The sequence below is a fragment of the Poecilia formosa genome, unplaced genomic scaffold (assembly GCF_000485575.1).
Source record: "Poecilia formosa unplaced genomic scaffold, Poecilia_formosa-5.1.2 Scaffold12, whole genome shotgun sequence".
Taxonomy (NCBI): Eukaryota; Metazoa; Chordata; class Actinopteri; order Cyprinodontiformes; family Poeciliidae; genus Poecilia; species Poecilia formosa.
This window is the reverse complement of record NW_006799951.1, coordinates 1661817-1676948: the sequence shown is the minus strand read 5'-3', so window position 1 is coordinate 1676948 and position 15132 is coordinate 1661817. Positions and strand designations below refer to the sequence as shown.

Sequence of the window (15132 nt, the reverse complement as noted above, 5' to 3'; positions counted from 1 at the left end):
AGTATGACTGTCATTTTCCTGTTTTGCGTCAGTTACAATTGCCAAAGTTATTTCTATTTGCTATGTGTCAGGATAATATGAAACGATCTTTAAAAGAGAAATTGCTATTGCTTTCTTCAAACTCAGAGAGTACACAAAGATTGCCTTGAGTAATTTGGTAAAAGGCCAGATGACAGTGTCGTTGGTTTTAATTCATATTGTTTGAGTTCAGTGGTGCCACACCTCTACACATAGCGCCAAGTAACACATCAAACACACTACTTCCTTGTGTAACATCTGTCAACAAGACTGGAAGATAATTTGGGATGGTTGCAAATGTACAATAAAGTTTGCCAATGCGCAAAAGGACAATGATCTTAATTCTTGAAGACACATTCTGTGGGCTCATGAAACGACGATTGATTTGTTTTGTCATCATGACCATTGTTATATTTGAAGAGGAAAAAAAAGGAGGGGGGTCGGGGGGACCTGCAAGATGAGAACATCACCAAAATGTGAGGTGGAAGGGTGGAAACATAATTTGTCTGGGTGTTTTGTTACTGAAAGGAATGGTGCACTTCATAAAAGTGCACCATTTATGAATGCACTTTTATGAAATGCATTCGTAAATGGTGAATGCACTTCACCATTTATGTAAAATAAATGGTGAAGTCTCTTGAAGCAAGTGTTTATTCGTTTATTTATTTTTTTGTGAATCCCCTTAATCTGTCAAGGCAGTGTTTTTTTCACAACAACAAAAAATTAATTCAGACTCCGAAAGACACCCATGCATCTGTCTCTTAAAGTTGCGGCTGTGTGCTGGTCGAGTTTGCAACCTTCACCAGCAGATGGCAGCATTGCACTTTTCCCCATGCACTGGTTTGAGAATTGTTTAAGCAGGAAATATTTGTGGCACCAGTTGCTCCAGTACGAATGGATCCAAAATCCACCAAACTGCTTGTGAGAAGCAACCCGAGACTTTTGACACTGGCAATACTGTTTAAAGGGCAACTGTAACAAATACTAAGAGTAAACTTAAGTATTTGAAGAGTTTAATTGTATCTGTTTGCTTTGCAAAGTTCGTTGTGATAATATGTGTTGTGATTTGTGGTCAGCATGAAACATAATCTAAAACTGGGACATAATATGAACTACTTAAATTACAAAAAAAGGTGTTCTGAAGTGCTGAATCCAGTTCACAAAGTATTGCAGATGAAATTTAACAGGTGAAAGGCGTTGACTGGATTAAATCCATCGTAAAGCTATTTAGGAGTTTGTTAAAGTGGACAGCAGCTTTCCCCTTAGCGGAAAACCCGTCTCGTAGAAATGAGCTTACCTGGCAAGTTAATTGACTGGTAAAATAATCAGTCCTTTAAGTTTGCCTAGCAGCAAGTGTTTATTTTTAAGGCGTCCGTGGCTCTCCTTAATCTGATTTAGTTAAGTCGTTTACAGTCAATGCTGTGTCTCTCACAACAATTATAAATTAGACACAGCAAGAAATCCATGCATTTGCATCTCGACGCTAATGCGGGGAGAGTGCTGGGTGAGTTTTGAATATTACTTGACTGTGCTCTTTCCACAGTTTTATTCATGCACCATTCTTCACCAGCAGATGGCAGCATTGCAACGCCTGCAGGTCTTGAACGTGACTCACTTCGGTCTTGTACCAACAGCGTGCACTTTGTGCAGACAAACGTCACTGCGAAGCACGTTGCATAACCCGCAGCACACAGACAATTCAATACTGAGGTATGTACTTTACCTGCATGGTAAAGTAAAGTACAAAATGTTCCGTTATCGGGGATCTGTCAGTGATTCACAGAAACATTTTCGTTTTATTATTCGATGTCATGAATACACAAGTCCACTTCATAATGCCTCACAAACCTGAAACTAGAGTTAAACACCAGCAAGAATTAAAAGTTACAGTTTCTGAATGACATGACAGGAAAAAGGCACTTTTCACATTATAGAAACAGCCATACATGTTAAGACAGTTAGGCGTAGTATGCAGTGACAAAACTACATTCAGATCATAACAAATAACTTGATAAGACTCTGGTTAATGTTGCAAATCTAAAATATACTTTAAAAAAATTCCTTCAGATATGTAAATATTAAAACATAATTTCCTGTTCTTGGTACATACTTCTAAGCTTATATGAAAAAATGGAATAAAAAATAATCTCATGTTACTTTTAATTTATTAAAATATATAGCTTAAATTAATATGCATGGATTTATAAGCTGCTGTGCTTTTAATAGGGATGTAAATATCATTTAACTTTAAAACATCAAAATAAAACCAAGAATACCTAATTGCTTACAGAAATCCATCCCAGATATAATACCCCCAGAAGGAAGGAGTATACAACTTTCTATGCCCCAGATACGAATAAACTTTGTCATTTGAGCGTGGACTGAGAAGTGATCAGTTGTTCTTCTGAACAGAAGAGTAGTACTCCACCAACACCTTCCAGGCTTTGGGGGCCATGAAGCCGTCGGGCGGGTTCTCTCCGCTCCGAGCCAGGTTCCTCATCTTGGTTCCAGAGATGAACTCGAAATCTGCATGGCTGAGAAATTAAAGAACAACAGAGGGGGAAAGAAAACATGTCATTAGAAATAAGAAGTATCAGATTAGAAATAAAAGCGGAAGGATGGTTTGGCTCGACTTCAGACGAGGATTTACGGTTTCCTGCAAAGTAATTCACATCTGCTGAAGAGTTCCATATTCTGTCGTCTGACAACTATGGGCTTTTGTATGTTTGTTGAGATTTTATGTGGAGGATTTAAAATACCTGAAAACGAGCCGCACGTTTGATTTAGGAGTATTGGGACAGACATGAATCGAATCCCAATAAAATGCATTCAATTACAGCTCTCTTTGTGACAAAACGCAGAAAAGTTCAAGGAGGTATGAATTGTTTTGAGAGGCACTGTTCAATAAAGTTAAATAATCTGTCTTTGCTCACCATTCCGGGCTGTAGAAGTCCATGGCCTTCTTGGTCTTGTTGTAAGCAGCGACTCTGAAGGGGATGATCTCCACAGAGGTGAGGCCGGGGGCCATGGTGAGGACCTTTCCTCCGTGCGTGGGCTCATACATATCCTGCTTCGTCACAGGGTGAGGCATGCCGGCTGGGTCGCGGCCAACGATGTAAAAGTTTGCCCCGGCAATCATCCTGGCCCTGCAGTGCCACTGCACCTGGAAAGACATCCGGAGAGACAAACTCAGCCCCGACGTGGATTCACCAGCGACTGGTAATGTAACGTCTGGCTGAACCGTTACTCCTGACCTCCGTGGGTCCAGCGTACATCATGGGCGAGGGGAAGATGGCCACAATGGTGCTGGACGGGTCCAGGACGCCCTCCTCCAGGACGGCGGCGTGCTGCTTCATCCTCCAGCTCAGAGGCACGTCGTCGTCTTTGGTCCAGCCCCCGAGAGGGTGGAGCAGGAGGACCGGGTTTTTGTATCCCCGATCGAGGAGACGCCGCTTGGTGTCCTGCATGAGGAGGGCGTGACCGTTGTGCACTGGGTTGCGCAGCTGGAACGCGAAAATTGCATCTGAGGAAAAAAACCCCCAAAACAATACATATATTTTAAGCATCGCTAAAGCATTGCTGCACAACCTGGGAGTTAATATATTTGAAAATTATTGAGCTTATTAATAAAAGTCACAGCAATCATGCTTGTCATGCTTTTTAAATGAGTCATACAGACTGTGGTCATAAATTCAGCTTCGCGCTGCATGGCGGTTAGGGTTAGAGGCCCGCTTTTTGTGACTATAAACAAATCCAGCTAAATAAAGTAAACTCCAGAAATGTCACTGTCACATTGGCGTATTGCTCACTCTTATAAAGCTGTAAAAGGATGCAGTTTAACACGCCGTAGAGGTTAGAAAACATCCAAAGTCTTTGACGGTTTAAATCTTTTGCTGGGTGTTTATAAAAAGGGAGAAATATAAAGAAATACAGAAATATAAGCCAAGACCAATAAAAACATACTTTCAATTGTATTACTGGATAAATTATTATATTGAACAATTTTCAGCCAGCAGTACATGCCACAGTGAATTCAAATTCAACCCAAAAATACTTCAGTGATTCCCAATGGTAAAATTAAATGTTGTTGCAACTCATATTCAAATTCAAATTCTCATAAGGATTCATCTCATCGTTGCTCTGTGATGATGCAGAACCTCACGCGTCAGAGGTGCTCCTCATGCAGGATTAAATTTACCATTTCCCTTTTTGATCCATTCCAATGTTTGTCTGAAAGGAGAGGGAAGAAACTTGGATTTCTAGGAATGAAAGTAGTTGGATACAAAACCTCATTTATTGGCCTGTCTGGTACTGACGTGTCCAAAAACCTGAAAATAAACCTTAATGACCCTAGGATGCCCGGTTTTGGTACCTTCTTTAACAAGGAGCTTTGGAGAGTTTTCTTGCCGCCCTTATCATCTTGCATGCGTTCTACTTATTACATATGGGAAGTCTGATAACTTCCTTGTGTCCATTTCCTGACTCTCTTTACTTGAAAGGCATGTTCTTTGGTTTTTCCAATTCTGAGGAGTGGATTAGAAAAAGAGGACTCTTAGTCATATCACGCTTCCACTGGAAAGAAATGGGAAAATCCTTGACAGTGTCAATATTATTCCGTGTCAAAACCAACAAAGTATTTTGTTTAGGTGTTGAAATTTTTCAAGTATACACTAAGTACATCTTCCCGTCATCTGCACTCAGTTGTGAGCCTAGACTTTGCCGGTACTGGATTGCTTACATGCTGACATGACTTATCCTCCAAAACAATAATTCAGACTTTCCAACCTGCTTGCATGTCTTTGAACTTCTGCTTGAGCTCCTTGGGAGTCAGACGGTACTGATCCAGTCCATCGTTCCATTTGATCCGCTCCAACACCTCCAGGTCGCCGCCCACTAGCCAGTCTCCCCCTTCCATAACCATCTGCACAACGAAAACAGATTCAAAGTAAAGCCCAGCAGAACACTGACTAACCACTAACCCCTCACTAGGAGAAAGTCTCCCAGTTTGACACTGGGACTTTGAATAGGAAAAGGCCTTTGCCTCCTCTAAAATGTCCCATATCATCATATTTTAATAATACACCCTGTTCCCAAAAACAGATAAAAGCTTTGGCGTGATACTCTCAGACTCCAGAGTTGAATATACCTGGAATGTGTGGCATGAGCCTAAACAGGTTCTTCATGAGCAAAAACTCTTTAAATTATGTCTGAATTAAAAAAGGCTTGCACTGTAATTCCAAGGGTTGCAGAACCAGTTTAGGTTTAGTAGGCTATCATCTTTCCAATAGGGCCAGGTTGTTCTGGATAGTTTTTTCCCCCCTCCCTTTTAATATTACTGCTTTCTGATCACCTTAATGTAAGGGTGCTGCGGACATGTGGTTCCCCACTGTCTGGCACAGCGTTCCTCCTTGCGATGTGCGTAGAACTCAGGATTCCTGAGGATAGCCACACGGGAGCCCTGGTACTCCAGAGCTACGGCTACACAGCCGTCCAGCTCCTGCTTGGTCTCAGCGCTCACAGGCAGCACGATGGGAACCGACATGTTGATGGCGCCGCCTGAAACAAAGAAGAAAAATAATCGAAAAAGAAGAACAATCCATTCTCGGCCTCTTTACTCTGAAACCCCTAAATTAAATAAAGTGTAGTGGCCTTGGAGGTGTAATAGAAGCAATGGGGATAAATACAGAAACCTATCAAAATAAAATAAACCCACAGAAAACAAATACTCAAGACGAATAGTCACCTGTACCCAATTTTGGATAAATGTGGAACTATTTTGGGCGTAACAGAGTTAAGTTGAGAACAGTTTAGACTCTGTTCCTTACAGTGCTACACATTATTTTTGGCTACTTATTGTTTCAGAACCGACTGCCAATGTTTCTGTATGCACATGTGGACATGCATGACTGAGGGCTGCGTTAGAGACAGCGAACATTAAGAAGATTGTCGGCGTGGTTATCTCTCACCATCCAGCAGGTTGCCAAAGTGCAGGACCTGTAGGAACTCTCTTTCCCTCATGAAGCCCTTTAGAGGACTTGCCCAGCCTTCAGCTAAGACCTGCACCCACTGTAGATCCAGCTGAGGATGGAGAACATCAGCGTTACTCAAAGACCCAAACCCCAAACAGTCTGCTGAGAAAAAAAAAGTTCACTCATTCTCCAAAATATCTTGAGGGCATCCTGGAGGAAAGCAGCTACTGATAAAATTCAGTTGACAACAACAGCAAAAAAAAACAAAACAAAAAAAAATGCCTAAGCACCATAGATAACCACCTTGGTGATGCTGATGGTGGGCAGAGTGGTTGCGTCGGAGATGGCAAGATGCAACTTGTTCTCTGGGACAAAGAGCTCATTCACCTCCTCTATGATCTCGCTTGGTACGATGTTCTGCAGACCGTGCAGGGAGAAAGAAGGAGAATTGTGAATCAGCAAAAGTTTGCGTTTTTCATCACTTGAAACAGTTGTAAGAACATCGGGGGATTTTTGTGTTTTCAAGAAGATCTCATGAAATGCACATTCAGCGTACGTTGCGGCATGCTTATCTCTTGATCATAAAGACGAGTTCTCAAGTAAGAAGAGCTGACGTGACTTCTGTCTAATCGCCTTTCTCTCCATTAAATATTTGCTTTAAATTTATTTCAGCTTATCAGACCAACAGGCACGCACACCAAGCTAAAGAAAATGTGTAATGAAATGCCCAGTGTCATTTTTTTAAATCTTATGTCTTTTCTACTACTGAACCGACTTGTACATGTTATCTGAATTCTTATCACACTTTGAAAGCCTGCTACATTAATAATGTAATATTAATGATAGTTGTAGACTTGTAGTTTCATAGCTGCTTAACATCCTGTTCAGTTTTAAACATTAGCAAACATCACTCCTTCCTCAAGCTTTCCGCTGGTATTGAGTTAACGACTGGTTTCAATATCTGATTACTTCTGTCAGCGGCAAATCTCGCTACCTCTCGCTCACTGCTGACAAAACCCAGCTTGTAGCTTCCATAAACACAACCTGACTTTTCGCTGACATCATATTCAGCTTTCAAAAACGGCTAATGTTCAGTTCACAGGGTTTGCTCCAGCAGGTTTTGCAATTTAAAGAGAATATATTTTATCTGGTTAGTTCAATACGGCAGATAAATCTTCCAACTATAAAATGGTCCTTTTTAAATCTTTTTAAATTAGACAGAGGACAGCTGCCACTGACATGTGGGGTGTCTTATTGAAGGACAGTTTGACGCATTACAACTTTCAGTGTAAAATCTTATATCACTTTACTCTATTTTATTCTTCTAGTGTTTCCGCTGTCCACTTATCAAGATTTCTAAAGCAAAAAACCGGAATAAAAACTGTTTCTTAGATGAATGTGAACTGTGGGGATATAGTTCAAAAGACTAAACAGCAGAACTGATGTTAGCTGCAAAACTGGTAGATCCACTATGTGTCAATCAAGGAGTTAATGTGCATATCAAGTGTACAAACCTCAACTTGCAGTGTTCACTGCATGCGACAACTGATTACTCAAGTCTGAGAAGTCAGACATGACTCTTATTTATACGTATAAAATATGAGGAACATTCTTCTGTTTCTGTCAGGTTTTAGAGTTGAGGCAAAGCTACATAGCAAATTTCTATACTATGCATAATTTTCTGTGTATACCTATCACAGCAAAAAGAAAAAATCACATTGACTCAGCAGAAAATTACACTCCTATCTCAGTGATATTGTCATGTTCGAGGGTAGGCTTCCAACCCACATGCAGAACCAGACCCGGGAAGCAACAGTAAGTTAAGAATTTATTTACAACATGCAATCACAGGTGTTTTACAGGTGATCCTTCGGATCGGGTCTGGGGTTCGTCTGGAAGCGGAGAGACGGGTCAATGACTGTGCGAGAGGTGGACAGAGTGTCTGATAGGACAACAGGAGGAATTAGCTTACGTCTCCTGGAAGGCTTTTCAACAGGAGCGGGGAAGGAGCAGGATGGATCCGGACAACCAATCTGGAGGTCCAGTTCATTCCTGTGTCTCCAACAGGAATGAACTGTGAGCTGGAGTGGGCAGGCAGGTGAGGTTCAGAGCTGCAGGTGGGATTACGGATTTGGGGAGGAGTTTTGGAAGGAGGGCACAAAGGACTTGAAACAACGGGCTTAATCAAAGAGACGTGGAAAACTGGGTGGATTCGTAAACTGTCAGGAAGCTTGAGACTGAGGTGGGGCTGAGAACCGAGGATATCTCATAGGGTCCAGTGAAAATGGGAGACAGCAAAATCAGCTATTGATTGATTTACTTGTTTGAGACTCCATAACTTCTTGGTGATCTCAGAACCTGACTCAGCATATCCAAAGGTCTGTTTGAAGTCGGAATTAAAATCAGTGAATGAACTCTGCAGAAGTGTTGCCTTAATGCTCTTTGTTGAAGTAATCCAACAATGTAGGAGATGCTGGAAGGGTCATCAGGAAAAGATTGGGGTGAACGAGAAAAGACTAATGACCACTGGAGAAGGAAACCCCCACATCTGCCGATTTCACCCGAAAAAGGTTCTGGTGTGGGAGAGATAGCGTCTCTAAAACGGGATGGAGATGCATGTTGTACCGGGACGGCCTCTGTGCCGGCTGCCGCGCCGGTCGTGCGCTGCGCCGGCCTGTGCTCTGCCTGGGTGAGGAGGTGGACCGAGAGCAGAAAGTTTACAATCAATATCCTGGAAAATTATCCAATCGCGGGTTCGAATGAGTCTGCTGGACGTGATCCTGCTGGGTCAGACTGTTGGCCGGATGATTCTGTCATGTTTGAGGGTATGCTTCCGACCCACATGCAGAATCAGGCCTGGGAAGCAACAGTAGGTTAAGAATTTATTTACAAAATGCAGTCACAAATGTCTTGCAGGTGATCCTTTGGCCCGGGTTCATCTGGGTCAGTGATTGTGCGAGAGGTGGACAGAATGTCTGATAGGACAGCAGGAGAGATTAGCTTACATCTCCTGAGCGGGGAAGGAGCAGGATGGATCTGGACAACCAATCTTGAGGTCCAAGGTAAGTGTCTCCGACAGGAATGAACTGCGGGGTGTAGTGGGCAGGCAGGTGAGGTTCGGAGTTGGAGGTGGGATTACAGGTTTGAGGTCACGCTTACACTGTGAGGGAGTGTGGCGGAGAGGTGAGGTCTGGCAGCTCCTTAAATCCTCTCTGCCTGATGATCCCAATGAGCTGCAGATGTGCAGCTCTGCTCCAGGCCGCTCCCAGCAGAGAGCCAATGGGGAGAGACACTTTCATAAACCCAGCTCCTGACAGATATGGCTCTAAGAGTCTCTCGTGTTTACATATTTACTTTATCAGTAACCTATCAACCAGCAAAGCTGGGGGTTAGGAAGGAGAATGGTTGTTGACAGTAATAATTCAAGCACATGTACTTGTAATGCGTTCCTACTTCTAGGAAATAAAAATCAGCACTTGACAAATTAAAGAAACATCCAAATTGTCTTTCACATATTTGGCTTCTCAGAGTTTCCATGTAACAAACATAAACCAATGTGCTACAACACCAACACTCCTGCAGGATCTTATTGCTATGTCCAGATCTAGTTTCTTGTCTTGCAAGTATTTAAATTAGGAACAATTTCTGCAAGACCTTCTGTGCAAAAATGTTCTACACAGACATACAAAGTTGTGCAAAAGATTAAAATCAATAATTTGTTTATGTTTTGGTTTCGAGGAGCAAGGATTTCCCGTAATCTTTCAGACTGGTCTTGAAAAACAATTATTTTCCTAAAGTCTTGCAATGTTGTTTTCTTTTAACTTTGGTTGTTCTTCTACTCCTTTTTGTTTTGCCATTGAACTTGGTGACATGCAATGAGCTTAAAAATGAAGGAAGTGAAAGAAAGCAAATCATCTAAGCCCAAAATATCTACAGCAAATTGGGGGAGGGAGGGGAGTTGTCTTGACCCCCAACCTGAGACATGCAAAATGCTTCAATGGACTTTATATAAAAAGATTTTAAGCTAATGAGTCAATAAAACAGACAAGAGCTCAAAAAAACAAAAGAAGTAATTCTTGAGTTGGCCTGTTGTGTTGAGAGTTGACTAATGAAGACTTTGACCTGTCTTAAAATACTCTGTTACATAACCATAGGGGAAAAAAAAAAACTCTCAGCGCTTCTAACATTTTTTGTTAGACAGCAAAAGAATGCAGTGACTGGCTAGTCATTAGCTGCTAACAAAGCTAAAGTAAGCATCTGCTTCAGAGTTTTGAATTGATGCTAAACTAAAAATACCATTTTATTTATGTCAAATTATTTTATGTTTGTAATTTTTTAGTCAACCAAGAAATTGTGTTTTGAAATGGTGACAAGCTGCTCTTGATCCAATATCAGATCTAAAACCTATTTGATGCGTCATCACAACAGGGCTTCCTGTGTTTGAGCATTTTGCCTGTTTTATATCTGAATGATTCTTAAAGTTATGTTGCTTCAAAACAAAATAAAGGACTTCACTACACATGTCGAAGCAGTGAACTGAAAATGAGTACAAAACCAACTTCAGAAATCCTAATGAAATACTGCCTAATTAGCTCATTCTCAAATGTAGGCCAGGCAAGTTGCTTGAGAGCGAACACTACATAGGCAAGGCTTTCACAAGATAAACATATAATATACTTTGCATTCGAGGAATGTCTAAGTCAACACCGAAAAACTAATAAGTCATAAGATCTGGCTTGTTTGTTGAGATAAATAATGAGTCTTTGGCTCCCTGTATACTTGCCACACCTTGTATTCATTCCACATATCCACTGTTTGTAACTCAAATACCCAGCCACTCGTTTTCCCCTTTCAATGTTTTGCCCAACAAGCATTATACAAAGATTATCACAAAGTTCTCATCCTTGGTTTTAAACTTACAAACGTCGATCTTCCGGGGTCGTCATGAATGTCTTCATGTGTCGAATTTTTAAATTCTTTATTTTTCACATGTGCCTAACATACAGTAGCCCCTCCTTTGTTATATTTAATTTGCTTAGTGTCATCCACAAACACCTGGGATATACATTGTTCTTCAATGTACTTATGGTGACTCCTTGGCCACGTCCCGTCTGGGAACAATGTGTGCTTACAGTAGCTTTTTTTTTGGAGGATGAAATTGTAAGCTGATCCTGAAGGAGTACCGTACGCTATCCGAAGGTGAGTGCTCAAGATTCTTGCTCCTCCCGCCTACCTGATCCCGGAGCAGCTCCAGCAGCTGATGAATGCATTCATTCACAGTCAGCTCTCCGGTTTTCAGAACAAGCTCTGGTGACTCTGGTCGTTCGTACTCTGAATCAATCCCAGTGAAACCTTGGAAAATATGTCAAACCACAGAAATGGTAGTTTAAGTAAACATGGTTGTGGGTATTAGCTGTAAAAGACAGATTGTAAGGCTAACACCGGCAGTAAGTATTGCTAAACAGACCTTTAATCTCTCCAGCACGGGCCTTCTTGTAAAGCCCTTTCACATCCCGACTCTCGCACACTTCAAGAGGAGCATGGATGAAGACTTCCAAAAACTTTAGCCCGGCACTTTCATGCACCTTCCTCGCCTCATTACGGTCCTGTGGATGCAAAGAGCATCAGGATTTATTAACGTGTAGCCTCTAATTACACGCAGTTACAAAAGTTTATTCAGTAGCTAGTAGCCAGAACATGCATGTGCAGAGCAATTGTTGAAATGGTTTTTAATGTTGTCGGTCTGTATCCTCCCAGAAAGAAGATGTCTTTTACTCTACTGTCACTTTCACAAAACGTAAATAAATGATTCCTGGAATTTCCCAATAAATGTCGTTGAAATTTTATGAAACATTCTACATGGAATACTTCCCCAAAGCCTAGCGTTTTCCACTTCTGGACCTTCCTGACTACTTTCAGGAAATGGGGTTTATATGTTGGGACTTATAGCGAGGCATTTTGCCAGAACCTAGAACTTAGTACCAGAAGGGTGAGTTCTGGAACTTACAGCACTTTGGTAAGCTCTTTTTGTTTTTAAATGTGCTTTATTAATAAATTAACTTGACATCACGTAAAAAGGTGACCTCTCAGGGAAGTATGGACTGTATTATGTATTGCGATCACAATGTGTTCTGGGTTTGCCCTTTCTCTTTCATCAAACTTTAAGTTTAGAATAAATCAACAGGTGAGATTATGTGTTCAGCATGTGACATCGTTGCAAAATGTTCTCTGACCTTGGTGAAAGGTGAGATGAAACTGGTAATGCAAACAAGACCAGCGTCGGCAAAAAGTTTTGCCACTTCAGCCACACGTCGTATGTTTTCCTCCCGGTCCTCATCAGAAAAGCCTAGGTTCTTGTTTAGGCCGTGGCGAATGTTGTCCCCGTCCAGTGAGTAGCATGGAATGGCGTGGGATACTAGGTACTCTTCCAAGGCAAAACTAAGAGTCGTCTTGCCAGCGCCAGACAAACCTGATAGGGATTAACAGAATCCACGCTAATTTAAAGAAAAAGAGAAAAATATAGAGCAAAAGGGAAGTCTACACATCAATGAACCTGTGAGCCAGATGGTACAGCCTCTGAAGCCCCCCCGAGTGCCCACAACCTGCCCCCTCTTGTTCCGACTGACGTGGTGAGCCTGGTAGACCACATTGGTTGACCTTGTGAGGTCCTAAAATTGAAAACCAGACACAAAGAGGAAGTTTAATTTGGTTTTTTGGATAGGAACTTTTCAACATTAGCTTAGGACATAAAAGCGCTGCAAGAAAAATGAAAAGGACTCAGTCGGACAGCATTTTTTCCCAAATCTAATGCCAATCAATCCCAGTGCAGTATTTATCTACATGGAAGTGCCGGTTTAACAGGGTTTACCAGTAATCATCCATGCCCAATGACAAAGCTGAATAATTGTAGTAAGATTGGTTTTATATGCTCAGCTGGAAAATAATAATTGGCTGTCTTAAAGTTTGAATACATAAAGTCGTTCCTTCTTCTCGATGGGTGGCGTAAGGAGGAAAAGCTAAAAGCAGACAGGATGGAGGGAGAAAACCTAGACTGATGACACAATGTGACCAGTGTGCTGCTTTCTGCCCAGAGATGATGTGGCATGGCTCGTGCCCACACAGTCAGGCCTGAGCACCAAGTCTCCCTCCTTTCCTATATACATGGGCCTACAGCCCTTACACCCAGGGCTCAAACAGTCTACCATACTCCACCCTGCTCTTCCCTAACAGGACCTCACTGCTCTTCTGAGATTTCCTAACAGAGTCTCCTTTCACATACAAACACAGAACTGACTCTGAAAGTCCATTCCTCTGACACGTCACACATACTTAATATTAGAGGAAAAGGGAAGCTTTTTCATAATGCTGATATCAGTATTATTATCTTTTAATTACTCTTAATCCCTGCAGTAACTAGTCATTATCTGTCTCACTTACACAGTATATAATGAAAAAAATATATTTTATTGGGTGAAATTAAGAAGATGGGTTCTTCGGCTTCCACCCACCCCCTCCCTCAGTTGTCTTTCTAGGCTTCCGTAGCAAGTTATTTAAAACAGCCATAGTCAGAGTTCAAGGCATGAGGCCCAGACGAGGATATGAAGATAAATACAAACATGTTTGCACAATTGTCCTATCAGTTTGGTCTTTTTTATTCATTTTACAAATTTAGATTTTGTTGGTTTTTGTTGAGCAAACTGTGAAAATGACCCCGTTCAAGTTTCTGTCCGTTAATGATTCAGAAACCAAATGTGTCACAATTTCCCACGAGAAGTGACTCAGTCAGTTACATAAAGTACAGCAAAAATACAAGCTCCAATAGATTAAATGTATGTGTCAGATAACGTTTTAGAAGAAAAGTTATCCCAGCAGTATGTTGCAGATCTGTGGATGCATATGGTGCATCAGTATGCTTCAGTTGCATCTGCATGCCTTTCCGACTAAAATCTCAACATAAAGGCATGTTCTCGAAGCCGGCAACATTCCTGTGCTCAGTTCCACAGTGGTTTCTTTCTCTCCCCTCACAAAACACCCAATGTCAGCGGTGGGCCAGACTGACATGGATATGTTCCTACTACAACTGGCCTATTCAGAGTCAAAGGCAAGGCTGTGGCCATCACACCTGGGTATACAGTGAAGGCGCTTAGAGAGCGAAAGCTGCTTGAAAGGAGAAGAAAACCTTTAAATGACCAACAAAGTGTTACTGTGAGCCAAAACAACATTTGCAAACAGCCCATCTTTTGCGATGATCAGACAGACTGCAGACAGAGCACCGGGAAAGGAGGGCTTTTCCGATGGTCAGTCCGCGAAGAAGTTACTTGACGCATATATTTTATGAGTGCTGGGCGTCTTTACGAGACTTATTCAACCCTGGGACGACACATTTATCCTGGTTTCCATGGAAATAAATCGTATTTACACAGATTTTTCCTCTCGCCGTCATCTGCATGTCTACTCACAGTACGAAGCTTTTTCACACTGGACATTTCGCACCACCGACGTACAGCTGGACACCGGGCTCGAACCGCTTCACGCGCAGACAGACAGCCGCTGGGCCTGGACGGTAGGGCACTTTGCAAAGTTCTTACCACGAAACTTTTTACGGCTGCCTTTAAACCGGAGGAGGTTTTTTAAAAACCGCTTTCAAGACACGTAGCAATCGACTGGCCCGGCCCCTGGTACCTCCCTCATGCTCCGACGTCTAATATATTTGCATAATGGGCAGCAAGAAAGAGCTAATGTAAAGGCGGAGAAAAGTGCCGTGATTTGACACGGTGCTGCTTGTTCAGCTGGATTGTGAAATTTACGACCTGTTTGCATGCTCAAACAGTAGGCTCACGAGCGCCCTATCAAGTCGTAGTTAACAGGTCGTTCACACAAAGTGAAGTTAAAAAACTGGTTAGGTAGTTATGAATTAAAGAATAAACTAAAAGGAAGGGAATGTTCTGGTCTATCACACTTTAACCGAAATGTTCTAAAAACCTTTACTTTTTCACGTCTGACAGAATGACTAATGTGAAATAGACAACCATTTTCATATTTAATAGGTATCAAATAACAGAAGTAAAATAAAGCCCTCTAGGGTTTGCTTAAAAATAGATCTGTCAAAACGTTCAAATGCAAATTCAAAGCAATATTTAGTTTT

The 15132-nt window shown here is 41.7% G+C and overlaps 1 protein-coding gene across 1 annotated transcript; it reads right to left on the bottom strand.

Moving 5' to 3' along the window:
* Positions 1 to 1785: 1785 nt before the first annotated feature.
* LOC103133528 (bifunctional 3'-phosphoadenosine 5'-phosphosulfate synthase 2-like) lies at positions 1786 to 14681 on the bottom strand. The gene is made up of 12 exons (XM_007545299.2): positions 14447 to 14681; positions 12541 to 12655; positions 12221 to 12456; positions 11455 to 11593; positions 11221 to 11339; positions 6291 to 6404; positions 5985 to 6096; positions 5369 to 5574; positions 4804 to 4939; positions 3273 to 3541; positions 2952 to 3181; positions 1786 to 2552 (listed from the first exon to the last, which is right to left on the bottom strand). Exons 1-12 carry the CDS (start codon positions 14471 to 14473, stop codon positions 2411 to 2413), a joined length of 1845 nt encoding a protein of 614 aa, XP_007545361.1. The 5' UTR covers positions 14474 to 14681; the 3' UTR covers positions 1786 to 2410.
* Positions 14682 to 15132: the final 451 nt, after the last annotated feature.